Raw genomic sequence first — 27,232 nt, 5'->3', positions numbered from 1 at the left:
GCTGAAGCTGAAGCTCCAATACTTTGGCTACCAGATGCAAAGAACTGACTCATGTGAAAAGATCCTGATACTGGGAAAGATTAAAGGCAGGAGGAGAAGGGGGCAACAGAGGATAAGATGGTTGGATGGCATCACTGATTCGATGGACATGAGTTTGAGCAAATTCCAGGAGCAAATTCCTGTCCATGGTGATGGACAGGGAAGCCTGTCCAAGCACTGTAGTCCATGGGGTTGCAAAGAATTGGACCCAACTGAGCAACTGGACTAACTGAAGTGGAAGCCCAGAGAGGTTAAGCAATTGGCCTTTATATCAAGTATTGGAACAGGGATTTCAACCTTGGGTCTGTACTTTTAGCACACATCCTGGTCCCATAAAGATTTACAGTGATGGAATTGACTAGCACATTGGCTTCAAGGAGTCAAACTCCCAGCTAGTATCATGGAAAGATTTCTGCTGAGCATGGTATTAGCATATTCTATGGTTTGATTTATGTCCTGAGATGTGAACTTTAGGGCTATACAGAAAACTCAACAGATTTTAACATCCATCTGGGAAAAAAATACCATGGAGACATGCAGAGATAGACAGCAGGGCCAGGATCTAGAAGGTAAGAGTATAGTGAGCACCTTTCTTTTAACTTCTCCTCTGCATTGAATGTTCTTGTAAATTACCACACATCTGTGATTGCCTGTTACTCAGTTTTCCTCAGGGTTGTCTGAAAATAGGTGCTGCTTGCTTTTGAAGGTCAAATCCAACCTCCAAAGGCAAAGATTTATCATCACTGAAAACTTTTCGGAGAATATGCTGTAGTCTGCAGAGGTAATTCTAAAAGAAGCTGTCTAAATTGCTTAAATAATGGCAACCTCACTGGGAAAAAGGATATATTTTCCTGGATTGACTCCTGCAAGCATACACAGTCTCTTCAGATGTTTAAGTTATAACTACATATTTTAAAATATCGCTTGTTTTATCTTTAGAACTCGTGGTGGTGGTGGTGGTTTAGTCACTAAGTCATGTCTGCCTCTTGTGACTCTATGGACTGTAGTCTGCCAACCCCTCTGTTCACAGGATTTCCTAGGCAAGAATACTGGAGTGGGTTGGCATTTCCTTGGAGTAAATGAAATTTCTGTCATTTGCTTGCATTCTTCATGGAAAATTACATAATAGATTTTCCTTTGGTTTTTAGCATTATGACTCTAAATCTACAGTGGGTAAGGATATAATTTGTTTTTCTATCCTAAACTCCTATTTATATGCAATTATTTTGGATCAAGATCATGCTATAAAATAATTCTCCTGAAAAAAGGGGAAATTCCAACTTACCTATGAATAAAACATAGTTTCTATTTGAATAATTGACCAGCATGTCAGCATTTTCTTTCTCTTCCTTGTTTCATTTTATTAATCTATCAACTAAGATTTCAAAGAGTTCAGTTATAAAATGTTGATACACTTTTGGGACTTCCCTGGTGGTCCAGTGGCTAAGACTCCAAGCTCCCAATGCAAGGGGCCAGAGTTCACTCCCGGGTCAGGGAACTAGACCCACATGCCACAATGAAGAGTTTACATGCCACAACTAAGGATCCCCCATGCTGCAATAAGACCTAGTGCAGCCAAATAAATAAATACATGAAAATAAATTAAAAACAAAACCAAAATTTTCTCTTAAAAAAAGGTGATACATTTTTGTGGATTTCAAAAATGATTTTGTATAGTGGTTAGCCCTGTTCTCAATGTGCTGTTAGACATACAAAGGATTCTCCTGGGACCAGACAGGGTCCATCCTTTCCTCTGGGCAGGAACTGGAGTTGGGATCACATTGGAATCTGCAATGGCTAGCTGAACATCAGAGTGTGGCCCCAACTCCCTTTCTTCTATTGCCTGAGGGATACAGTTACCCTTACATGTTAAGTGTGTGTTCTGGGATCCAAAAAATTTCATAAGTCTCAAGAATATTTTTAAAAAACATTCAGTTTTCAGTCACTTTCATTCTTGAATTGGGCATAACTTTCAATCAAGTAAATTTAGGCAAAGAAAAGTCTTCAGTTGTTAAGTGTATATGAAACATCCACCGTGTGAGCCAGGTATTAGAGTTGCATTTGGTCCTCAATTCTTTGCTTTGGAGCATTGGTTCTTGCTGTGAATCTAAACAACATTTTGGATTTTGTCATACCTGCCTAAGTGGGTTAGTAAGTTAATTGCTTTTTATGATCATTGTAAATTTTTTAAAAATTTAGGATTCAATCAACTATCAGTTTTATAAAATTTTTATGAAATCCTTTAACTGAATTACATAAATTTACATGTGAACTATAAGTGCATGTCAGAGAAGGCAATGGCACCCCACTCCAGTACTCTTGCCTGGAAAATCCCATGGACAGAGGAGTCTGGAAGGCTGCAGTCCATGGGGTCGCTGAGGGTTGGCCACGACGGAGCGACTTCACTTTCACGCATTGGAGAAGGAAATGGCAACCCGCTCCTGTGTTCCTGCCTTGAGAATCCCAGGGACGGGGGAGCCTGGTGGGCTGCCGTCTATGGGGTAGCACAGAGTCGGACACGACTGAAGCGACTTAGCAGCAGCAGCAGCGTAAGTGCTTGTATATGCATGCTCAGTCTTTGTGACCCCATGGATTGTAACCGGTCAGGCTCCTCTGTCCATAGGGTTTCTTTAGGCAAGAATACTGGACTATGTTGCCATTTCCTCCTCTAGGATAAAGGCATATATAATTATATCAATGTCCCTCATTGTGTTAGTCGCTTAGTCATGTCTGATTCTTTGTGACCCCATGGACTGTTGTCTACCAGGCTCCTCTATCCATGAGATTTCTCCAGGCAAGCATACTGGAGTGGGTTGTCATTTCCTTCTCCAGGGGATCTTCCCTATCCAGGGATTGAACCCGTGTCTCCTGTGTCTCCTTCACAAGCAGGCAGATTCTTTACCACTGAACCACCTGGTAAGCCCTGATCAAATTGTCCACCATCTCCTAAACTGCTTTTGTAACTCTTTAGGGAAGTGACCAATAGCTGGAATTAAAAACAACATTTGACACCATTTTATTAAAAACTAAAAGGAATGCCTTTAAAAAAATAATTTATTTCATTAAATGCCAAAATAAAATACACACTTAATGGTACAATTTGGAGTATGCAAGGTATTTAAACAAAGAGACTGTCATTTCGTCTCTTCCTTCTCTGAACCAGCCTGAACACATAAAACATGAAGCACTTAAAGTTTCTTTTTCTACTTTTTTAATAAAAAGGATTAACTTTTTTTAAAAAAAGTAGACATATGACATACTGCAGCACAGGGTTCAGCAAGCACCATTTGTGCTTAGCTCTGCTTGAAAATCATAAAAAGTTGAATTCCACACACGGGGACCGAGAGGCGAGGGTTACAGGATGTCATATCCGGTCAAGAAGGAAGCGTGAAAGAAATTCCTTGTTTACTTGTTTGATTACAATTCTCTTTGTTATCTTTTTAAGAGATAAACCTGCAAGGTGACTAGCATGTTCTGTGAATCTGCCATTCCTAAAAATTTTATAAACACAATATTTTTCACTGATAATTGATCGCTGCAATAAATATATATTGTGAAAATGCATCCACAATAAATGGAATTCCTCCAAAAAAAAAAAAAAAAAAGAAGGAAGTGTGGCCCTTGGTCAGGGTAAAAGAACCAAAAGAGCTGTGTTGGGAGGTTGACACCCTTGACCATGAGGTCAGGCTTTAGCGTTTTGGACTCTTCAAGAATATTTCAAAGTCACTTTGGCAGAGAGCTAAAGTTTTTTATTTTTATGTTCTGGACTACATCCTTGGAAGGCTATCTGTTGTTTTTCCTGATGACTTATGCAGAGGCAGCATAAACACTTCCCTTCTTGAAAACAAGCTGGGATTTTGCATTAGTAGACATTACCCTGGGTCTCAGAGTTAAGGAACTGTTTAGAACCAAAAGGGGACCACAGGGTTATGGTCTGCACCTCCAGGACCTCCATCATGAGGGACTGGCCCTCATTTCCACTGCAGGTTCTGGTAGGTGTTGATCTTTGGATGGCTGCTCCAATGTCCTGACACCATACTGGGCCCCACTCACGTTTAGTTATACTTTACTGATGAGGAAATTGCCCAAGGTTTGATACTTAGAGTCTGATAGAGCCTGATAGAGCTGGCATCACATTGACCCCCCCCCCCAATCCAGAATTGTACCAGCTTGCGGGAAATGCAAGTATTTATCCCACATAAAAAGAAACTACCAGATAGAGCTGCTGAGAAAAGAACAAGGTGAGAAATGATTGAGGTGGGAATGGTGAAGAGGATTATAAATCCAGAGACTTCGATTCCAAGGCAGTTGTGTACTATTAGGTGAGTCACGTCACCTAATTGGACTCAGTCTCCCATTCGTCAGTCAAGAGTGTGAGCTGGGAGAGTAACATGGAAACATACATTACCACATGTAAAATAGCCAATGGGAATTTGCTGTCAGAATTATACAATTCTGTATTTATAGGGGCTCTATAACAACCTAGAGGAGTGGGATGGGGAGGGAGGTTCATGAAGGAGGGGACATATGTATACCTATGGCTTATTCATGTTAATGTTTGGCAGAAACCAACACAATTCTGTAAAGCAGTTATCCTTCAATTTGAAAATAAATAATAATAATAATAAAGAGTGTGAGTAATTTGGACTTCAGTCCAGTGGTTAAGACTCCCAGCTCCCACTGCAAAGGGCTCAGATTTCATCCCTGCTGGGGAACTAAGATCCTACTTGCTGTGCTGAGTGGCCAAAAAAATAAGAGTGTGAGCAATAGAAGTAGAATTGTTAACATTTTCTGATTCTAATCAAGGAAGTTTGGAGGGAAAATCATATGAACTTGATCTTGAAGGGAGAAGTGAAGGAATGATGAAACAGCAGTTCAGATTAGGGGAGTAATTTAAGCTCCGCGATGAGTTCAGACGAGCTGTGTTTTTGGGGGTCAGTAATAGACCTCCTAAGTTCATTCACAGAACAAAGTACAGGACAGTTTAGACAGAAGGTGAGAGCAATGCCAAACCAGGTTTTGGAGGGCAATGTTTAGCCCATTCGTTCTGGATCTCATCTAATCTGTTTTCCCTCCAGTTAAAAGTATCTTATCTTCTCTCTGAGAAGGAGAATTGGAAATTTAATCATTTAATGACGAGAATTCTTACCATATAATGACATGAGAATTCCCTGGCAGTCCAGAAGTTAGGACTGTGTGCTTCCACTGCAGGGGACATGGGTTGGATCCCGGGGAGGGGAGCTAAAATCCTGCATGCCTTGTAGTCAAAGATACATGTATATGTCTATAATAACATACAGGGGACTCCCAGCGAATGCTTTTACTTATAGACAAGGAAAGAGATCAAATACAGACTAGGGGCTTGGGGAAACTCCCACGCATGTGCTGAGTCACGAGGTTTGCGTTTATCTCCTCTTATCCTTGCTGGGTGTCCAATGCCATCCAAACAACAGTTTGGAAGAGCTGATTATACAGAGGATGTTATGGATAAAAGCAGCCCACAGCCCAATGAGTCATGTGGTAAAGGACAGTGAAACTGCCAGAGAAGGACTGTGGGGAAGTGAGTGATTAGACCAGGCCAGCAGGACTGGAAAAGGCTTTCCAGAGGAAGGAGCAATTGAACTGTGCCTTGAAGGAAAGGAATAAGGGGGAGGGAAAAGCCAACGAGAGGAAGGAAGCAGCACGAGGAAAGGCACGGAAGCGTGCTTCGAACAAGCTGGTCACAGGGTGACGAGACCCCCAGGACACGGGGGTCTGTGTCCATGGCAGGGTCCATGGACAGCTGGAGGAGGACTCAGATGTATGTGACCTAAGGTCTCATAATGGCTCTACACGTTCTGAGCAAAAAATTTTCCGAATTTTAAAAACATGTTAATTACTATACCACATCACAAGACAGCACGGGATTCTGGGAGTATATCTGGGTTTGTTGGAACACTATAGTTGGAGGACAGAAAGAAATGGATTAAAGTGGCTGATTGAGTCAAATACCAAACCAAACACACTTATTGAGGCTAATAGGCTAAAAGAGGGGTGGGGAACTGAATATGGGGAGGATTAGCTGAAAATGGGCTTCGTAAAAATTCTGGTAAAAATTTTATTTTAAATTTATTGTAATAGTACAGGGAACTGTGATAAACTGTGATAAACTGTAATGGAAAAAGAATAGACAAAAAAATATAGATATATACATGCATATGCTGTGCTGTGGTTAGTCGCTCAGTCGTGCCTGACTCGTTTCAACCTCATGGACTATAGTCTGCCAGGTTCCTCTGTCCATGGGGTTCCCCAGGCAAGAATACTGGAGTGGGTTGCCATGTCTCTTCCTGGGGATCTTCACAACCCAGGGATCGAACCTGCATTGCAGGTAGATTCTTCACCATCTGAGCCACCAGGGAAGCCCATATATGGATATATGTATAACCAAATCATTTTGCTGTATACTTGAAACCAATGCCACATTGTAATCAACTGTACTTCAATTTAAAATATTATATTTTAAAACATGAGTTCAGGTTCAGTCAGAATCGTCAGAGACTGACTCAGTAATTTGGGAAATAAAAAGTTGATTTTTATCCTGTTGTTCTATGTTGAAACTTCATTAATTGGGCTTTAAATTAAAGCTAATTAAATGAACATGCCCTACTTAAAGAAAAGCACAGTTAAGTGATGGGTGTTTCTTTAAGTTGGTTTATTACTATTGTTCTTGGACTGGCAGTGTTGAAGGCTGTCCCCTTATGAAAATAACTTCAATAAATTTTTAAAAAGTGAGTCATTGTTTAAGATTGAACATTTGCACTTTTATGCTTTTCATCTGAGGACTAAGAAAATTATTTAATAGACTCAGTTAGTTTAGTCAACACCCATTCATTCATCTTACTTGTTAGTCTTTACTGTACTTGGTACTATGTCATCAGTAGGAGGAAGAAATTAATAGACTCTCATGGGTCTATGTCACAAGCTTGCTTAAGAATCTCAAGAGAAAGATTTTTAAAAATTAAAGTATTATGTAAGCATGTGTGCATTAAAAAATTTTATTTATTGTAGTTTATCCATTAATTGTTAAATGTGAAGGGGATGGGGAGACTCAACTTCGATGCAATATTCCAAGTAAAAGTTCTAGGGTTTTTTCTCTCCTTCATTTGCTCCCAAACCCACCTTACTCAACCCCACCACAAATTCAACCTGTCCCCAAGTCCCACTGGGTCCACCTCTGAAATGTTATCTGTCTGTGCTCTATTCATCCATGCTCTCTGTGCCTTGGGTTCTCAAAGTAGGTTCTCAAGATCCCTGGGGTCCCCAAAACTCCTGCGTAAGAGCTGTGAGATCAAAATACTTTCATTGCAATTACGAAATATTAATATCTTCTTTCACTCTCCTTTTTTGAGGAGTAGAAAGTGGAGCTTTTCAGAAGTTACAGGAACTATGATGATATCATGTTTATGATGGCTAACAGAATGAGTGCTTGTATTCTTGCATTTAAGAATTCTCTTAAATTTATAGCACAATAGTATTTAGATACATACAACTCTCATAAAGGAAAGCTCTTTGGGGTCTCCAATAGTTTTTAAGACAGTACAGGGGTCTTGAGGTCATTAGTGTGAGAATTACTGGCCTCAAAGAATGTCTTTACTTCTCATGCTTCTCTAGACTTGTCCCTACCCTGATCATCCTCCGTACAAACAGCAGTCTTCTTTCTGAGACACAGGCTTGCTAGTTGACTTGAACTTAGAAAGTTACAATGGCTTTATTTATTTACTTATTAACAGAATGATACCGTATAGTAGCATTGAAATATTGCCACAATCTGGACCAAACCTTCCTTTCTAGTTCCATCTCCTACTGTACACCACACCACCTACACCTGAAGCATCCAGAGCCAAAGATGGCTGATGATGACAATTCACTGGGTATATTTTCTTAATATCCTCCTAGTCAATGAACTATTTTCATAAAAATGAAAGCTCTTCTAGTCCTCCTAAAAACGAACAGCTCTCAAGTTCATTGCAGCACTATTCACAATAGCCAAGATGTGGACACAACCTAAACGTCCATTGACAGATGAATGGATAAAGAAAATGTGTTATATGTGTACCCCAATGTTCATCACAGCACTGTTTATAATGGCCAGGACATGGAAGCAACCTAGATGTCATTCAGCAGATGAATGGATAAGAAAGCTGTGGTACATATACACAATGGAGTATTACTCAGCCATTAAAAGAATACATTTGAATCAGTTCTAATGAGGTGGATGAAACTGGAGTCTATTATACGGAGTGAAGTAAGCCAGAAAGAAAAACACCAATACAGTATACTAACACATATCCATGGAATTTAGAAAGATGGTAATGATAACCCTGTATGTGAGACAGCAAAAGAGACAGATATATAGAACAGTCCTTTGGACTCTGTGGGAGAGGGCGAGGGTGGGATGATTTGGGAGAATGGCATTGAAACATGTATATTATCATATGTGAAATGGATCGCCAGTCCAGGTTCGATGCATGAGACAGGGTGCTTGGGGCTGGTGCACTGGGATGACCCTGAGGGATGGGATGAGGAGGGAGGTGGGAGGGGGGTTCTGGATGGGGAACACATGTATACCAGTGGCAGATTATGTCAATGTATGGCAAAAGCACTACAATATTGTAAAGTAATTAGCCTCCAATTAAAATAAATAAATTTATATTAAAAAAGAAAATGTGTTATAAATACAATGGAATCTTATTCAGCTTTAAAAAAGAAAATTTTGTAATATGTGACAACATGAATAAATCTTGAGAACATTTGCTAAATGAAATAGGCCAATCACAGAAAGATAAACACTGTATGATTTCACTTCCATGAGTTAACTAAAACAGTCATATTTATAGAATCAAACAATGGAATGGTGGTTACCAGGGACTGATCAGAGAGGGGGCAAGGGGGATTACTAATCAATAGGCAGAACTTTTCAGTTAAGCAAGATGAACAACTTCTAAAGAACATTGTACCTCTGGTCAATAAGATTGTATTGTACACATAAAACCTGGTTAAGAGGGTAGATTGTATGTTAAGTGTTCTCCTCAATAAAAAAAAATCAAACCAGATAAGAATCTTCAATTATTACCAAGATTTTAAAAAAGACCTACTCCAGAATCTGAGTTTCCAGAGTATATTGTTATCACATCTTTATTTGTTACTGATCACAGTCTGACTTGAGTGATAACCAGGTAGATGTTTGGATTCACCTACCCTTGAATGTGAGTTCCTTAGACCAGAGACCAGGCAGGTCTTAAGGCATTCTTGCAGTACCTCAGACCTAGACAATGCTTTTCTTATTACATTAAAAAAAATACTCTGTTGAATGAATGAATGAATTCTTGCAATAACTAGGCTCTATTATATTCACACATAAGCATGTTTGTAGTAGGTACAGATTTAGTCATTTATAAAATATTAAGACTGACTTTTGCATCTATTTACCTTATGAAATATATAAAGGCATTAATCTCATTATTTGTAGATATTTTGAGGTTTGTATTAAATAGCATTGTTCAGCCCGATTACCCACTTTGTTCATCAAGCTAGGAGCTAAATGTCTTTAGTCTTTTTCTCATCATATGTCCATCCTCAGAACATTAAAATTTGCTAAAACTGGGGCTATTAGAAAAACATGTCATCTGACCTGGGATTAATTACAGTTTGGTTCCATTCCATTCAACAGGCACTTACTGGGCCTTAGCAGCTCTGCAGGAGGTGGAAGAGATGAAGATGGAGCTAGAGATGACAGTGGAGGGGAGACGGAGATGGGTGATACCAAGCTCCCGCCTTCAAGAGCAGCTCACAGGGTAATACAGAAAACAAAGATAAACACGTGAAAAATACAACTCGTCGTGATCAGGGAGATAATAGGGGGCAGAGGCAAGACCAAACAATGTTAATTCTGTTGAGGTGGTGGTGATGTGATGCTAGGGGATGGAACCCAGACCCTGGCAGCAAAGGCACCAAATCCAAACCACCAGACCACCAAGGAGCTCCCTACCTAATGCCTTTGTTCTGTCCCAGGACTCTATCCGAAGAACACATGGCGCTGATTCGTCATGCCTCTTAGACTCTTCTTGGCTGTGACAGTTTCTCGGATTTTCCCAGTTTGAGAGAGTTTGGAGAAGTATTAGGGTGGTGCTTTGTAGAAGGGATTTCAATCGGGATTTATCTAATGTTTTTCTCATGGTTAGACGGGGGGTTGTTTTTTGGGAAGGAAGTGCACAGACAGGAAGTATCCTTTTCATGACATCAAATCCAAGGTACCTGCTACCAACCTGACTTCTCACTGTGGTCAGTGTTGACCTTGATATCCTGGCTGAGGTCATATTTGTTAGTTTCCTCTCTGCCTTTCCCCGTTGTCCTCTTTGGAGGGAAGTCACTTTTGAGCAGCCCATACTCAAGCAATAGGAAGTTATGCTCCACCTCTTTGGGGACAGAATTTCTATATAAATTACTTGGAATTTTTCTGCAAAAGGTTTTTCTCTTCTCCATTTAGTGATTTATCACCAGTGATTTTTTTAAAATGTTAATCATGAAACATGCACTCAGTAAAATGATATTTATTGAAGTCCTGTTAAATGCAAAGCATTCATAACACATTTTTGTTGAAAAACATTTTGGTTTTCTCAGAAACAACTTGTTTATAAATGGAGAGAGGACTTCCCTGGTGGTCCAGTGGTCAAGAATCTGCCTTCCAATGCAGGGGACGCAATTTCCATCCCTGGTCTGGGAACTAAGATCCCACTTGCTGTGGGGCAATTAAGCCTGTGTGTTACAACTAGAGATCCCATGTGCTGCAAACAAGACCCAATGCAGCCAAATATATATATATATATATATATATATATATATATATATATATATATATTTTTTTTTTTTTTTTCCTGACATTTCCTTGCTGCGAGCATCAGGCAGGAAATTTTACATTCAAGTCCCAGTGTCCTCTTTTGGAAAATTCAATGGTAGAAAATGATTAACTCTACCATTTTTTTCCAGGTTCAAAATCATAGAAATAGGCTTCAAATAGTCTACCAAAGGGGATTGTTAGTATCTGCAGTGGGCTGGCTCAACCCAATGAAATCTGCATTGAAAATCTTCTTTGTCATCTGCTATAGGGAATGTGTCTTTTGCTGGCTATATTATTGTCTTATGACTCAGAGCTAAAATATATACACCCAGTGAAAATAGCAAGTGGATGATGTTAACCTTGTTAGTGTAAGGTATTTTATGATGAAGAAAAAGGTGCCAGACCATCTGCAAATGACTGATTTATGGCTGTAATAGAAACCACTACCTATGGAAGAAGTAGCATGGAATAAAAATGAAGCAAAGGAATTTGGAAGCTATTGCAATACCAGATTAAGATGGTATTGGGAAGTCAAGGCAAGATTCATGTGGACGCTTCCTCACCATTACCTCTGTTGGCAAAAAGAAACACAAGACAGAAGTGAGAAAAGCTGATAAAACTAGAGGACAAAAAGCAGAGTTTAGATCTGCGAGAAAAATAAACACAAACATTTAAGACTGGCTTCTTAGACGGCTCCTCTTCAGCCGAAAGGAAGGAGGCGTCTGGGAGGTCTCACTGTCAAGTGCCAGTTGGCTCTTGGCTTCATTTTAGGGAAAAGGCAAAGTAACTTTCTTCCAATCCAGCCCTTCACAGACTTCTTCAGGCTTTTCCGGACAGCTGTAGCCTCTCTTTTCTCTGATGAATGTCTGCTAATGCATTTCTTGCAAATGCTATTATGGATGTTCTTTCCAGTGTTTTCTCGGAAGGTTTATTCCTGTAAACTCAGTAGTTGTCATGGTAAACTAGCTTGGGAATTCCCTGGTGGTCCAGTGGTTAGGACTCCTGTGTTTTCGCTACTGGGTGTGTGTGTGTGTTGTAGGAGCGGGGCGGGGCAGGGGGGAGGGAGCACGGTTCGATCCCCAGTCGGGGAACTAAAATCCCACAAGCTGTGCAGCATGGCCACAGATCCAAAGCAGTAAAGACCAGATCTGAGGTGATGCAGTCCATGTCACAGAGTGCCTTGCCCAAGCGAAATGCTGTACTAAGCTTTACTTGGAAGAAGTAAGTAAAATGGAGTCCTTAAGAGCTAACAACTTGGTAAGGAAACAGAGATGGGAAAGCAACTGCAATTCAAACTGGCCCAGATGAGGGATTTAGCAGGAGGCAGGGGCTGGGGGAGGGAGCACCACTCTGCAGCCCTACCTGCCCGGCTCTGGCTGAAGCAGGGAGGGACACGTGTGGGGAAGGGAGAGAGGCTGGAAGGAGCACTATTTTGCCGTTTAGCAGTGGCTGTGGGACCCAGAAAGGCGACGCAGAAAGCACAGGACTTCCTCGGCTTTGTTTTTCTGTCCTGCAGCCTCTAGGCTCTGAGCCAGGCAGCTGCAGGAGGAAGACTGAAGCTAAGGGCCTCGCCTTCGAGGCAGGGCGTGGATTCTCTCCAGATAGGGTAGGTGAGCAGTGGGTAGACATCCAGCTCAGGGTTAGGTGACTTATATGACAACTAGTCTATTCAGTCTGCATGAGGTTATGCCTACACCCGAGGGATGCTCAAACAACCCTCTTCCTCCAGAAAGGAGGAGGCCACTGGAGAGTTTCTGCCATCTACCTACCTAATGTACACTTGTTCTTTAGTTGCTAAGTTGTGCCAACACTTTTGCAATTCCATGGTCTGTACCCCACCATACTCCTCTGTCCGCAGGATTTCCCAGGCACAATACTGGAGTGGGTTGCCATTTCCTTTTCCAGGGGATCTTTTGGACCCAGGGATTGAACCCACATTCTCCTGCATTGGCAGGTAGGTTCTTTACCGCTGAGCCACCAGGGAAGCCCGATAGCAATTTCATTATTTGACTTTTTTTTTTTTAAGGTTAATAAGAATGATCTCTCTTCAGCTAGCCCCTGTTTAAAATGCCAAGGCCATATTATACAGAGTGAAGTAAGCCAGAAAGAAAAACACCAATATAGTATATTAACGCATATATATGGAATTTAGAAAGATGGTAATGATGACCCTATATGTGAGACAGCAAAAGAGACACAGATGTAAAGAACAGACTTTCGGACTCTGTGGGAGAAGGCGAGAGTAGGATGATTTGAGAGAATACTGTTGAAACATGTATATTACCATATGTGAAATAGATCACCAGTCCAGGTTCGATGCATGAGACAGGCTGTTCAGGGCTGGTGCACTGGGACGACCCTGAGGGATGGGATGGGGAGGGAAGTAGGAGGGGCTTCAGAATGTGGGACACATGTACGCCCATGGTTGATTCATGTCAATGTATGGCAAAAACCACCACAATATTGTAAAGTAATTAACCTTCGATTAAAATCAATAAATTAATTTACAAAAAAATTAAATACAAAGGTCACTAAGGCAATCAGTACGATCATTCACTTCATTGAGTATCGGCCATCTCCTTCTGCCTCTGCTCCCAACTAGCGTTAAGAACTATGATGGGTCTGAGGTGTTATCCCTCCCACAAGTTAGTAAGTTAGCCTGTCACAGTTTTGTAGGTAAACGGCAGAAGACATGAAACTCCAGGGTCAGAGACAAAGGACTGTGTTATTCATGATGTGGTAAAAAGCAGAGGGAGATGGAAATCAGGCGTAGTCATGTCTTAACAGTTTGTTCAAGAATGTTTCTCTTTCATTCTCCCTTAATCAAAACTGACTTTTTCCTCTCGGAGGTTGACCTAAATTAATTACTATATAGGATTCTTCCGATGTGTTACTAACATAACTTTTTGTCAAACACCAGCAAATGGTAGAAGAGATACTTGGGGATAAGTTACTGAATCATTTAACAAAAAAAATTACAGGATCTGGGACTCACTTCCCTGGTAGTCCAGTGGCTGACTCCATACTGTCAGAACAGGGGACCCAGGTTCGATGCTTGGTCAGGGAACGAGAGCCCACACGGCACAACTCGAGTTTGCATGCTATAACTCAAGATTCTGTATGCAGCGATTGAAAGATCCTGCATGCCACAACAAAGATCGATGATGCCACAACTAAGAGCTGGTCCTGCCAAGTAAATAAATATTAAAAAATTCCAGGATCCTACTGTGTATCAGGCATTATGACAGATGCTGGTGGTAACAGGGGGAAGACCCTGCCCTCAGGGGGCTTACAGTCTGTGAAGAGAGATGGCTGAATAAAAGTGCAGGAATGATACAGGCCATTGCAGGCTCCATCAACACCCAAACTGTAAGTGGAAAGTAGCTGGAGATGGACCAGCCTCTGGGATGGGGATAGGGTGGAACTGGACTGTTCCTCATCGATCTTATTTCACCTAGGATGTATTACATACTGTCTACAATGAGTTTTAAAATATGGATCATTACAATGAAATTTGTTAGACTCATTATTGTTTATCTTCTTATTCAAGAAGTCCGAGGAAGTGTTTATTGTTTGGGAAAACAGGGCGATCTCTATAACCACAGCCCAAATGAGAAACAATTTTAGAAATTCTGTGCTCATGAAATGAAAACATTCCACAGCAGTATTGTTTCCTCCTTCACGCTGAGAAATTAAGTTTCAAAACTGACGTAAATATTGGTAATGCTCCTTTGATGAGCTTGAATTCCTCCCAGTGAGGTTAATGAGTTAGAGGTAGTGATGAAAAATAAACATATCTAAGCTGACAGCGAAGGGAGGGTAACAGAATTCCTTGGGCTAGCCATGCTCATGAGCTTGCAAATTCAGATTCGTTATGCAGGATGAGATGGTATATTTGGTCCAGAATAATAACCTCCATAAGGAACCAGGAAGGTTCCTTCCTCCTGTATGGAGGTGACCCAGATGAAGTGCAATCTTTTACCTGATCCTTTGTCTATTTGCTGGACCGTAACTAGTCCTCCTCCTTGGAGGTCCCAGACATGCAGTTTCTACATTGGACTGTCCCCTCGCCAAATCACAAGTCCTTCCCGGTGAATGAATTTTCATCTTTCAATGTTTGATTAAAGCTTCATCTGCTCAGTGAGGCCATGCCCCAGTACTCCAGGTATCAGATTTTGAGTCAAATACAACTAAATTAGAATCCTGGTTCTATTATCCTGGTTCTGAATCCTGGTGTCTGTGTGACTATGAACAAATACTCTTCAAAGTTTCCTTTTTGAAACTTGGAAAATGAATGTAATAATACCTGCCTCATTAGATTGTTGTAAGAATGAATGATATACCCTCAGAAAAGCGCCTCCCACAGCGCATGCCCTCCGGAAAAGTGGGTTCCTGTCCTCTGTGTGATCACAGATCCCACTCCACAGTGAGTTTTTGATTGTCTCTTTCTCCCAATTGATTGCAGTCTCCTTGAAGAGAAGGAATGTATCTTAATTTTATCTTAGAATATGCTCCACTATCTAGAAATATACTTGACAAGAGAAGGGACTCAATAATGGTTTAATGAATGAAGAAAGAAAAGGGAATGAGTTAATAAGTAAGTAAGTAACTGGTAGATCTTAATTCAGTAGCCCTTAAGCTGCTGTTTTTTCAGAGAAGCACTACTTGACTGCCTTCAGGGGATACACTGGTGTGTGTGTGTGCACACATGTGTGAATGTGTGCATGAGCATATGTGCACACACGTGTGCTGAAGGTGAGGTTAATGGCTGTTGTCTATGTCAAGGGATAAACTGGATTGGAAGTTAATTTTCACCAGTGATACAGATGTGAAGAGAAGTGTAAGTGTTTTTAGAGTTAATCTGGAGGTCCTTGGGTGGGGGCTGGTTATCAACCTGACTCATGGCATCTGTTTGTTACTGAGAAGTGTTTGGTTCTCATTAATATTGTGAGAGTGAGCTGTGACGACTAGCCCAGCCTTTCTGTGACTAAAATTTGATTGTCCGGTATATTAAAGAGTATTGTTGACTGTGAATGTCTGCTGTGAGCTGATGACTGCATAGTCTTTTCTTTAATTGTTTATAACACTAGACCTAGATCATCTGGGGGCATTTGGTCTTAGATGACTCAGTGGTTATTTCACATTCACCTCTATTTAATGATATATCCATCTAATCCATAAGATATATGACAATTATTGAATTCCTTTAACCTACTAGAGAAAAATCATGTGTTCCCCATCCTAGAGGAGGTCTGGCACACGGGCAAGCATTCATTCACCAATTCATTCATTCTCATTCATTCAAGGAATATTTATCAAGTCTACTATGAGTCAGGCACTGTTTCAGGTGCTGAACATACAACTGTGAACAAAGCAGCTAAGTTTAGGGTTGGAGCTAAATATATTATAACTGAGGGTCTCCTACGTTCTAGGCACTAAACTGTACTCTGGAGATACACCAAGGAAAAAGAGAGTTCTGGCTGCATAGGAAATACATGAATGATGGAATATACTCACAGATGGGGAGAAAAGAGGACCAGTAAAGACAGTTTTCTGCTTCTTTGAGTGTTAACACTTAAGAATCATGGCCCAGTCTTGTACAGTTACACCAATTGTCCACTTCTATTGCCAAGACATGGCGCCAGGCACCATAATAGAGAGGTTCAGCAGAATTTTACAGCTGGTTAACAGCTATAATTTTGAAACAGTTGCCTTAAACTATTTAATACATGACATTCTTTCCTCCTCCTGCTTTTCCATTCTCTGGATTAATCTTGAAACTTGAACTTGGTGTTCAGACCCTGGGTTCTTGTGGACCACAGTTAGAGCTTTCGTCCGTCTACACCTGCTCAGACTGCTTTGGCTTAATTCCTGTCCCAGTTCAGCCAGACCCAGGATTGAGGATGTTCTAACTGACCAACATATTATGAGGCCCTTCCAAACCCAAGGGTAAGATTTGAACAAACCAATTTATTTCAAATCTTATTTCTCAAAATCTTTCTCAAATGCCTGTATCCATTTCTGCTTTATGTCTATACGCTCTATTGATCGTAGAGAATTAAATCTTTCTTTGATGCTTGAGGCTCTTGTACTGCTTTGAAGCTCATCAGCTTATATCCTTGTCCCGAAACTTTATAATAATCCTGATAAAAATTTGATATATTTAGAAATCAGCCTATAGGTTGTTAATACTCTATTCCAATCAATCAAAATGAATTTTTAAAAACTGAAATAGAGCTGATTTACAATGTACTGTCAGTTTCTGGTGTACAGCAAAGTGATTCAGTTGTATATGTACGTATTCTTTTTCATATTCTTTTCTATCAGGATATATAACAAGATATTGAATATAGTCCCCTGTGCTATATAATAGGACCTTGTAGTTTATCTATCCTACATATAACGGTTTGCACCTGCTAATCTCAAACTCCCCATCCACCCCTCTCCTGCAACCCCTTCCCCCTGGCAACCACAAGTCAATTCTCCATGCCTGTGAGTCTCTTTCTGTTTCACAGATAAGTTCATTTGTATCATGTTTTAAGTTCCACATATACATGATATATACAGCAAAATTAGTTTATGAAGCACTAATTATCTTGATATCACTGAACAAAGAGGGCTGACTGCCAAGAGATACCAGAGTTCGAAAGAAATGAAATGGAAGGAGAAATTTGACTTCATTGAAAGTCAGCAACATAACATGATCCAGGAAAGATACCAAATTAGCGGCAGGGGACGGCGAGCCCTATCAGAACCCACAGCTGTGAGAAAATCACTGCCGAATAGTGTGGAATCTGAGCTGGGCCTTGAAGAAGAGCTGGGGTTTCAACAGGAGGAGAGGAGGGGCGAAACCGCAAGCAAGGTTGGTGGTGCGAACAAAGCCGGAAGGGCGAGGAGGTGCCCGCCTCTGGATAACATCAAAGAGCTTCAGTTTTATCGATCTGGCCAAAGCCTCCATGGCTTTCAGGTGGCCTTTGTGTTACAGGAGAATTTGAGTTCCTAGATAAGAATGACTGGCAGCTTTCAGAAGACTTCAGTTGAAAAGCAGAGAAATGATGATCCTGGGGGGCAGTTTGTTTAACTCTATAAACCTTGAATCCCTTTGGGTATCGCTCAGAAGAGCCATGCCCTTCATCATCAATGATTGGACTTTTTAGGTTTAGCTTCTCTACCAGGGGGGGAAAAATGACTCTTTGGCTGCTTAACTCAGGTCACTAGAGGCCTTCTCTGGAGAATTACTCTTTGTGGATAATTTCACTCATCGCCAGTCAGATTAAGACCTTCAGCTGCAGATAATGACATTTTCCCTGGACTGTTGTTTCTGTGAACTTCATTGTGACAGCTTATATTTGAAAGGTGAATTTGTGTAAGCTATGTGTCTAATGGGATTTTTTAAAGTTTGGTATGAAAAGTGTTCAGCACAGCTGTGACTCAGAGGGTTTTGATTCTCTATAGTTTTGCAGGAATGATTTTCCTGTTTTAGACAAATGATCAGTTTTGTGCCTAGGGAAGAGTGAAGGCTGGTGGTTGGTACCTGCCTCCTGGTCTGGGTTACACTGGAGAAATACGCTTCCACCGGGGAGGGATGGAAGAGCGTTGCTATTGATCAGGGGGTCTGTAGAGGGTGGTCAGAGAAGAGTAGCTGGTATGAACTCTGATTTTAAATATTGAGATGCCAATGATGTATCCAGAAGGATAGTGTGTGTGTGTAGTCGCTGTGACCCTGAGGACTGAGGCAAGAATACTGGAGTAGATTGCCATTTCCTACTCCAAGGATCTCCTGATCCAGGGATCAAACCTGTGTCTCTTGCATCTCCTGCAAGGGGATTCTTTACCAACTGTGCCAGCTGGGAAGCCCAGAAGGGCAGCACTCGGTGTTAAATCAAAGGGTGGAAATAGGATACATTTGAAAAGTTGAAAGTTGAGGACTGTGGGAATTCCCTGGTGGTCCAGTGGTTAGGACTGTATGCTCTCACTGCTGAGGGTCCCGGTTCAATCTCTGGTCAGGTAAGTAAGATCCCACAAGTTGCGCAGTGTGGCCGAAAGAAATATAGTTAGAGTACTTAAAGCAGGACAGAGTGCAGTGTGAGGAATGGGTGTAGCAGGCAGTTCTTCGAGAAGGAGCTGATGGCACGATGCCTGGTGTGTGATGCAGCCATTCTTCGAGGAACCATACTAAGACCGGACTCCATTCTTTTCCGTGGCATGTGTGGGGGTGGGATCTCGTCTGGGTGACAGGGGGTGTTCTGTGCCAGGATCTCAGTGTAGAGGAAATAGATGGTGTTTCAAGGAAAGTCAGGGTTGGAAGGTGGTGACCCATCATCCTATGAGCGAAGGTCACTGGGCCAAATGTCCTCAGGGTGCATTCCATGTGGAATGAATGTGGAACTTGGATGGCAGACATTGGGAACATTGCTTTGTATGAATGGAATCTTGAAAGGCAACTTTGAACCGCAGAGACTTCCAGTTAAGTTTCTCTGGGCTTCGTGTTGGACATATTCAAGGGTGCTCAGGTGAAATCAAATGTTTTTGTTTGTCTTTGTCTTGTGTGTGTGTGTGTGCACTCCTGTGTCTGAACAGAAGGGGTGTGGCTAGAGACAGGCCAGAACAGGACTCTCTAAAGCAAGGGCTCCAGAACCTGGGTCCATGGGGGCATTTCCTTTATAGTCTGCCGCTTGGCATTATAACCTTGAAGGAAAGGGCTCACTAAATCCAGGGTGGCTATTTTGAGTAGCTCCAGGGAGGCAGCCAGATCTCGTGATCATGAGGTATTAAACCCTCTTGAAGTCATGTCTCTAAGCCCAAGTAGGGTGCCCCCTGCCAAATGGCACCATTGGTCAAGGCAGGGTCCACTGAAATAGCTATGTGTACACGAATAGGTTTTGGGCAACATGTCCCATCCCTGACCACCCCTTCACCGCTTGCATCTATTAGAGGAATTCCTCAGTTTGTGAGAAACTGCCCTTTATTACAGAAGTAAAAGACGACAGTTGACACTCACTTTCCCAGACTCCTTTTCACCTAGGGAATATGACCTATGCTCAACCAAGCAGACGCATCTACCTAGAGCAGAGCTTCTCAACCACCATGCTGTGGCAAAGCGATAGATTGTGAAGAGGTCATAGGAAGCCTGAGGTAGTTCCTCAGTCCTTGGAAGTGTCAAAGCTCCTGGACATGTCACCTCTGGCTACAGCATCCTCGTTGTACCCCAGGCACCGTAAAAATACAATTTTCTGTAGGGCCGTGGCATGAAAAAGCTGTGAGACACCGGACTAGGAAACTGAACCAGGATCTGGTGGCACAGTTACGGAGACCTTGGGATCCGAGGTTCTCTCTGTGACTCAGTGGTTGCTGCAAGAGACCGTGTCATGCGCTGCCCTGGGCGGAATGTTTTCTCCTGGGATCACTTCTATAACATAGTTCTCCATCCCTTCAGCTAATACTTAAAAATTTTTAATAGATTCATTTTCTGTTTCAATCAGTCAGCATTCTGGAAGAGCTGTACTGTAACAGAAGACAGAGACTCTATGAGGGGGAACCGGGTAGGAGAGCACTGGATACTTCTTCCCATTCAGGGTAAATCTGAGCCAACTGAGCCCTTTTGGGACAAAAATACTCCTGAATAGGCCACACACACTAAAATTTGGAGCTTGAGGAGACTGTAAAGACAGTTGTAGTTCAGTCCTAAGAAGCCAAAGTGAAAGGGCTCCCAGGCTCCCATAGTTACTGGAAAAATGGCGAAGTCTGGCTTATTGCTATTGTCTGAGTGGGTATTTCCTTTACCAGTGCCATCTCTCACTTTTTAACAAAAACTTGGACCGTTTGAGTGTCTAGCTGTTCCTGGCATTCCCTTTTCCATAGGAAAGAATGCTTTTAATGGCTTTAAGCTAAAGCAAATACTTTTCCCCCACTGACGCTTGCTAAACGGGCCAGATACGTTTTTCGTTTTTCGCTTCCTTGGAATTTTCTTGTATTTTATTTGTTTTTGAAGGTGAAGCATGCCAGACAACTAAGCAGATTGTTGTGTAAATTGAACATGGATTAGCAAAAAGCCTTAGAACGTCAGAAGGTTTAGATAAAGCAATTAAAAGAGTATTTGTGAAGAATCAGTTTTAAAAAATTTTTTGTTTGTTTCTTTTGTTTTGTTTTCAAGCCAAAGTCTCTTAAGGAGACTTTGAAGATTCTTGTAGTTCAGTCCTAAGAAGCCAAATTGAAAGGGCTCCCAGGCTCCCATAGTTACAGGAAAAATGGTGAAGTCTGGCTTATTGCTTTTAGTTTTTAAGCGATGCCTGGGGATGCAAGTTGGGGTGTGGGAGGGGTGGTGGGAGGAATTACCGAGGAGTGGGAGGATACTTTGGGGGGGCAATGAGGATGTTCATCATCCTGATAGGAGCAAACATACCTCAAAACTAATTAAATCATATGATTTAAGCACATGCAGTCTGTTCTATCTCAATTATAGCTCAACAAGGTTGTTTATAAAAAATGAAACGAATGAAACACCAGTTTATGAAAAGATTGTGTAAAAAGTTAGGGAGAGGAAGCCAAAGGATCAGAAACTCTGCTGACGAAGCTCTTCCAAATGACCAGAGAGCATATGGAAAACATTATTTTGAAAAAGCTGCCCACTCAGCTCACAGGTGATCACCAGATCAGAAGACCTACACTACGACCAAATGCCATTTCCTTATGAGCGGCGCTTCGAAAGGCCTCCTCTTGGGTCTGCTTTCTCTAAACTCTTTGCTTAGGCTTTCTTGATCATCTCTGCCTAACACAGGAGATAGGCCTTCCTTATGTTTGAAAAAAATTACCCATTTATTTTTCAGTGAACTGCAGCAAGGATTTATGTTTATTAAACATAATTCTATCAATTGATCTGAAGGTTCTTGGAATGTGTGAATTATAGATCAAGCTTTTGACCATAAATCTAAAGTGAAAGTGAAGTCGCTCAGTCGTGTCTGACTCTTTGTGACTCCATAGACACCAGGCTTCTCCGTCCATGGAATTTTCTAGGCAAGAGTACTGGAGTGGGTTGCCATTTCCTTCTCCAGAAAAGGCACTGCTCAAATTATGTTTCACAAGAATTCGTGGAATTTCATCCTATCAGCTGTTGTGTGGAATAAATGAGAGAGAAGCTCAGAAGCAGAGGCTGAGCGCCTACAGAAATTGATTGAAGCAGGGTAACCATGTAATTTATTATCCAGAGACAATATTGAGAGTTAAAAAAGCCACTATTGATTGGTATCTATGCTGACCGCAGAGAAATAAACTAGGACTGTTCCTGGTCACCCTCCTAGAAGACTCTTTGACTTTCTAAAAGTAGAAATTGATGAGCCCAGGTCATCCTTTCTGTGTGCTGGGGAGTAAAGCAATGTGCATACAGACCAAGGCGGCTAGATCTCAGTCCATCTGGTGGACTTGCTTTACTTGGAGCTGGAGAAAGAAGTGGGCAGTGGAGGTGAGGAAAGGAAGGCAGGGATTACTTAGAGATTTCAAGGACCAAGTCAGCTACTGGTGACAGGGATTGATTACTCCTTGTAAGAGCTTAGGGTGAATCTTTCCTTATTCCTTTGACCTGAGAAACATCACAGCTATATATAAGCAAATCCTTGCACAAAGGCAACATATTCAGCCTCCCATATTTGAAGAAAAAATTGGTTAGGACAAATAGGACTTTCCTTCAATTAAGCTTCCTAAATCTACCATGATCTTTGCAATTCAGAAAGCAAAATTTAAGTGGACTCTTTTGGTTATTTCTTTTATTGATTTTTTAATTACAATTTTCTTTTAAAATAGCTTGTACTTCCTTTCCCTACACTCTTAAAGTTGCCATTGCCTAATGCCAGCTGCTCTAAGTAGCTAGAATTTGGAAATGAAAGAGTAGATGGCAACATCACAGAGATGAGAGTTACAAAGATTTTCAATATGAAAATATATTTAATATCCTGCCTGGGTATTAAAATGACAGACTGTGTCTTGGATAAGCTTTCATGAGTCCATGATAATTAGTTTTTATTACATTGTATTGAACAGCTTTTCCTAACATGTAGCCTTTTCCAAACAAGGTGGTGCGCAAGGCTGTGTATGACTTTAGTCTTGCTTATCTCGCTAGCTTCATCTCTCAATCCTTGCTTGACTCACACTTCAAATTCTAGCAATGTTAAACATCTTGTAGTACCCTGTGTTCCACATAGAAGATTTTAGAGACTTTGAACAGCTCTTTAGAGACTTTGAACATCTCTCAGTCCTTTTTGTTGCTATGTTCTTTTTTAGAGAATGTCTTTTCTTCTACTTCATTCCTCCTCTTTAAACATTCAGTGGTCACTGTTTCCAGGAAGCCCTTCCTAATTCTTCTCCTTAATTCTCCCTTAGTTACTTTAGGATTCCTTTTCTCTGCTTCCTTAACATGCATGCAACTCTCTATTCCTATGTGTTGTCTTATCTTATAGTTCTATATAGAGAAAAACAAATCTGACTCCATATTGAATCTGTTTCTTTTTACTCTGACCTTTATATTCTATTGTTTTTCCTACAGGTTAAGAATGTGGTCTATAGCCTGAAATATCCAGGAAAGCCCATTCTCAAGGTTCTGACTTTTAAAGGTATAACACTTTCCCATTTATACAGAGATTAAGTTGCAGAACAGGGAATAACTCCACCTTGCTGGAGGTTTATACAAACATTGTGACCAGACCAATGCGGACAGCTGCAAGAGCAAAGAATACCAGCACCAAGATGCTTGCAGCAACTGTCCACACCTCCTACCCTTTTAGTGAAAAACAAGCCTAAATTCTAACTCAGGGAATATGGTTCTTTGGGACACTAGTTCATCATCTTCTCTGTCTGCTGGCTTTCGGAATAAAGGAACTGTTTCTTGCCCCAACAACTTGTCTCTTGATCTACTGGTGTGTTGATCATGTGGGGAGCAGTATGAGCTTGGATTCAGTAACAGTTATAAGGTTTTATATTTGTGTCTGATGTATACTGAACAAGCCTCTAGAAAACTGAATCTAGTATAGAATGTTTTCTGTCTGTCTGTCTTTCTAATGGCTGGCACAGTTGACCCCGAGTAGGTGTTTCCAAAACCTAATAAAATTGTACATGAACCTGAGAAAACAACCAGTTGAAACATTTCCAGGAAAGACAGGTGTGCAAACGATTCCCGCCGAGAGTAGGTGCAATGCTGTTTACTTTAACTGCTCTTGAGCCAGCTTTGCTTTCTCATTTCCTCCGAGTAAATATGTGAACATATTTGATAGAAGCAGATGCATAGAATTTAAGTGCAGTGGTGCTATCATCAGATCAAAATAACACAGGCTTTGTTGACCCCACAATATTGGATTCATTTTTAGCTATTAGTTTATTTCATGTCAGTTTCCATTTTTTCTTGGAACTGAGAAATAACACATATTTAACTGCACATTTTAAAGGAACATGGTGGTAATATAATGAATAGGAAGTGTTACTTCCAAACTGCTATTAATGAGAGTGCAAGGTTTATTTTTCCAGTATGCTTTTTGTCTGAGAAACCACTGAACATTGTTGGACAGCATCTTTATTTTTGAAGAAGTACGTTACCCCAAGTAGCAGGGGTTTGAAAAGACTGGAGGAGAAATGATTAGAAACTAATCATTAGTTCAAATATATTTAGTTTTTAAACTTTCCAAAATCTTAGCGGTTATTATGTGTTCAAATGGTAAGGTTAAAAAAAAATTATTCCAAAAGGTGAGAATCAGGACTTGAAGTTTGTATAATATGTTTCCTAAATTAATGATACTAGAAGGTTAGCAGAAAGCAGGCAATGACACCCCACTCCAGTACTCTTGCCTGGAAAATCCCATGGATGGGGGAGCCTGGTGGGCTGCCATCTATGGGGTCTCACAGAGTCGGACACGACTGAAGCGACTTAGCAGCAGCAGCAGCAGCAGGGTAGTCTAACCTGACTTCTGATTGCAGAGGACAAGGTTAAGCAGTCTGATTGTTACCAAACCCAAGTTCATGTGCCTGACATACAGTGAGGACACACTGAAACGTGGGAGTTTGAAGCAGGGAAAGGTTTATTGCAGGGCCATCCTAATGGCAGAAAGCAAAGAGGGACTAAAGAGTCTCTTGATGAAGGTGAAAGACAAGAGTGAAAAAGCTGGCTTAAAGCTCAACATTCAAAAAACTAAGGTCATGGCATCCAGTCCCATCACCTCATGGCAAATAGATGCGGAAAAAATGGAAACAGTGACAGACTATTTTCTTGCACTCTAAAATCACTGAACAGTGACTGCAGTCATGAAATTAAAAGACGCTTGCTCCTTGGAAGAAAAGCTATAACAGCATATTAAAAAGCAGAGACATCACTTTGCCAACAAAGTTCTGTCTAGTTAAAGTTATGGTTTTTCCAGTAGTTGTGTATGGATGTGAGAGTTGGACCATAAAGAAGACTGAGTTTTGAAGAATTGATGCTTTTAAATTGTGGTGCTGGAGAAGACTCTTGAGAGTCCCTTGGACTTCAAGGAGATCAAATCAGTCAATCCTAAAGGAAATTAGTCCTGAATATTCATTGGAAAGACTGATGCTAAAACTGAAGTTCCAATACTTTGGCCATCTGATCCAAGGAGCCAACTCATTGGAAAAGCCCCTGATCCTGGGGAAAATTGAGGGTAGGAGGAGAAGTGGGCGACAGAGGATGAGATGGTTGGATGGCATCACTGGCTCAATGGACATGAGTTTGAGTAAACTTCAGGAGATAGTGAAGGACAGGGAAGTCTGGCATGCTACAGTCTATGGGGTCAAAAACAGTAGGACGTGACCTAGTGACTGAACAAGAACAACAAGCCGGCCAGTCCTAAATGGCTCCATGCAAAAATGGCCATACTCAGAGGAACTGAAACCACTGAACAGGGTATGGCTAAGGTAAAGAAATTGAAGTTCTAATCATTTAATCCTTTTACATTGTTATAACATCAACTTTTACAGGAGAGTTGGAAGTCCCTTCCCTGTGATATACACACATGACCAAAAAGCTTTTGGTTTTCTGGAATTGTTGTTTAAAATTTCAAGTAGTCTGAGTGTAAATTAGAGGCATTAAAGTTTTGGCTAGTATCGACAAGTTCAGGCAGATTATTAACATATATTCCATTTAAGGTATTACTTTCTGGAAGGCAGTAAATATGCACTTGTAAAGCTTTTCTTTAGGAAACATACAGAGAAATATTTAATCAATGCTTTGTTTGATAGTGGTGGTTGTTGAGGATTACATAAAAGTGCAGATAATTATGATGAACATAATTTCTTCTAAACAGAGAACCAGTTTGGCTCTCTTAGAGCTATTGTGTAATCAGTCGAACCAAGAGCCAGAATGGCAAAGAGATGGATTTATTAAGGGTGGCAGAGACATGTACTAAGCTACAAATGACCTTAGTAATAGGCACTTGGATTTCACATAACTTAGAGTAGTATAGCATTGTAAAAAGAGATCAAAAAGATCACACAGAACTAATTGTGTACAGATTTGTAAATTATACAGTAAGGCTACGCATTTCAGTTACATTGGCAAAGTCGATTACATATAATTGCAATTCTAGCTCACGTGCCTGCATAATATAAATTTTACTAAAAGTTTACTACGCAGAGCAAGTTTCAGCACATGGTAATGATTTTAAAGTAAATTTCTAATTATATCCTACAAAAAAATTTTTTCATTACTTTTACATTTTGATAAAATTTTATACACCTCCAAATAGGAAACATGTCCAACTATCCTTATAATCCACAAATCTGGTATATTTTCTCTGAAACCAAACAGAAATGTTACATTTAACTACCAATAAGTCATATTTCAAGATGAAATACCAGCTTTGTTTTTTTAAAACTCAGTTCTTACAAACCTCTTTGCTGGACACATTTTTATTAGATGTTCTAATTGATGAATATGACAAAAATCTGTAAATGAGAGTGAGTAACCAGATATTCCATACAAAATATAAAATAGCTCATTTTTTTAATTAAAAAAATTCTTGCTTTCTTATATATAACTTAGATTCCTTTTGGTCAGGTTTGAAGCTGTAAACCCTTTAGACCCGGGATCTGCTACATCTGTGATCCCATGAGTCTCTGTCATCAGAGACTGTTTTCCAGGTGTGTTCATTACTCATCTGCTGTTTGGCCTTGGCTAGCTGACTCTCTTGGCCTCTGTCTCTTTAGTTCTCAGTTCCTTATCTGTAAACTAGGGGATAAGTAGATCAATGGTTTTCAAATTGTGCACTATAAAGCCTTGATGTGACTGTGGGTACTCTTATTAGAGACCTCTGCATGGGATGGGGGCAG

General features: G+C 40.8%; 1 protein-coding gene across 2 annotated transcripts in view; it reads left to right on the top strand.

Moving 5' to 3' along the window:
- LOC138445010 (uncharacterized) overlaps positions 1–27,232 on the top strand; it is a 55,314-nt gene that overhangs the window by 16,082 nt on the left and 12,000 nt on the right. For both annotated transcript variants that reach the window (XR_011258706.1, XM_069598771.1), the window contains exon 2: positions 9,749–9,872. Coding sequence is in view for 1 of the 2 variants with exons in the window: in XM_069598771.1 (XP_069454872.1) it covers positions 9,749–9,872 (124 nt within the window). In the remaining variant the exon portion in view is untranslated. The remainder of the gene's footprint in view (positions 1–9,748; positions 9,873–27,232) is intronic.

This window comes from Ovis canadensis, chromosome 8 (assembly GCF_042477335.2).
Source record: "Ovis canadensis isolate MfBH-ARS-UI-01 breed Bighorn chromosome 8, ARS-UI_OviCan_v2, whole genome shotgun sequence".
NCBI classification, from domain to species: Eukaryota; Metazoa; Chordata; class Mammalia; order Artiodactyla; family Bovidae; genus Ovis; species Ovis canadensis.
The sequence above is the reverse complement of the archived record's forward strand: the minus strand, read 5'-3'. Positions and strand labels throughout refer to the sequence as shown.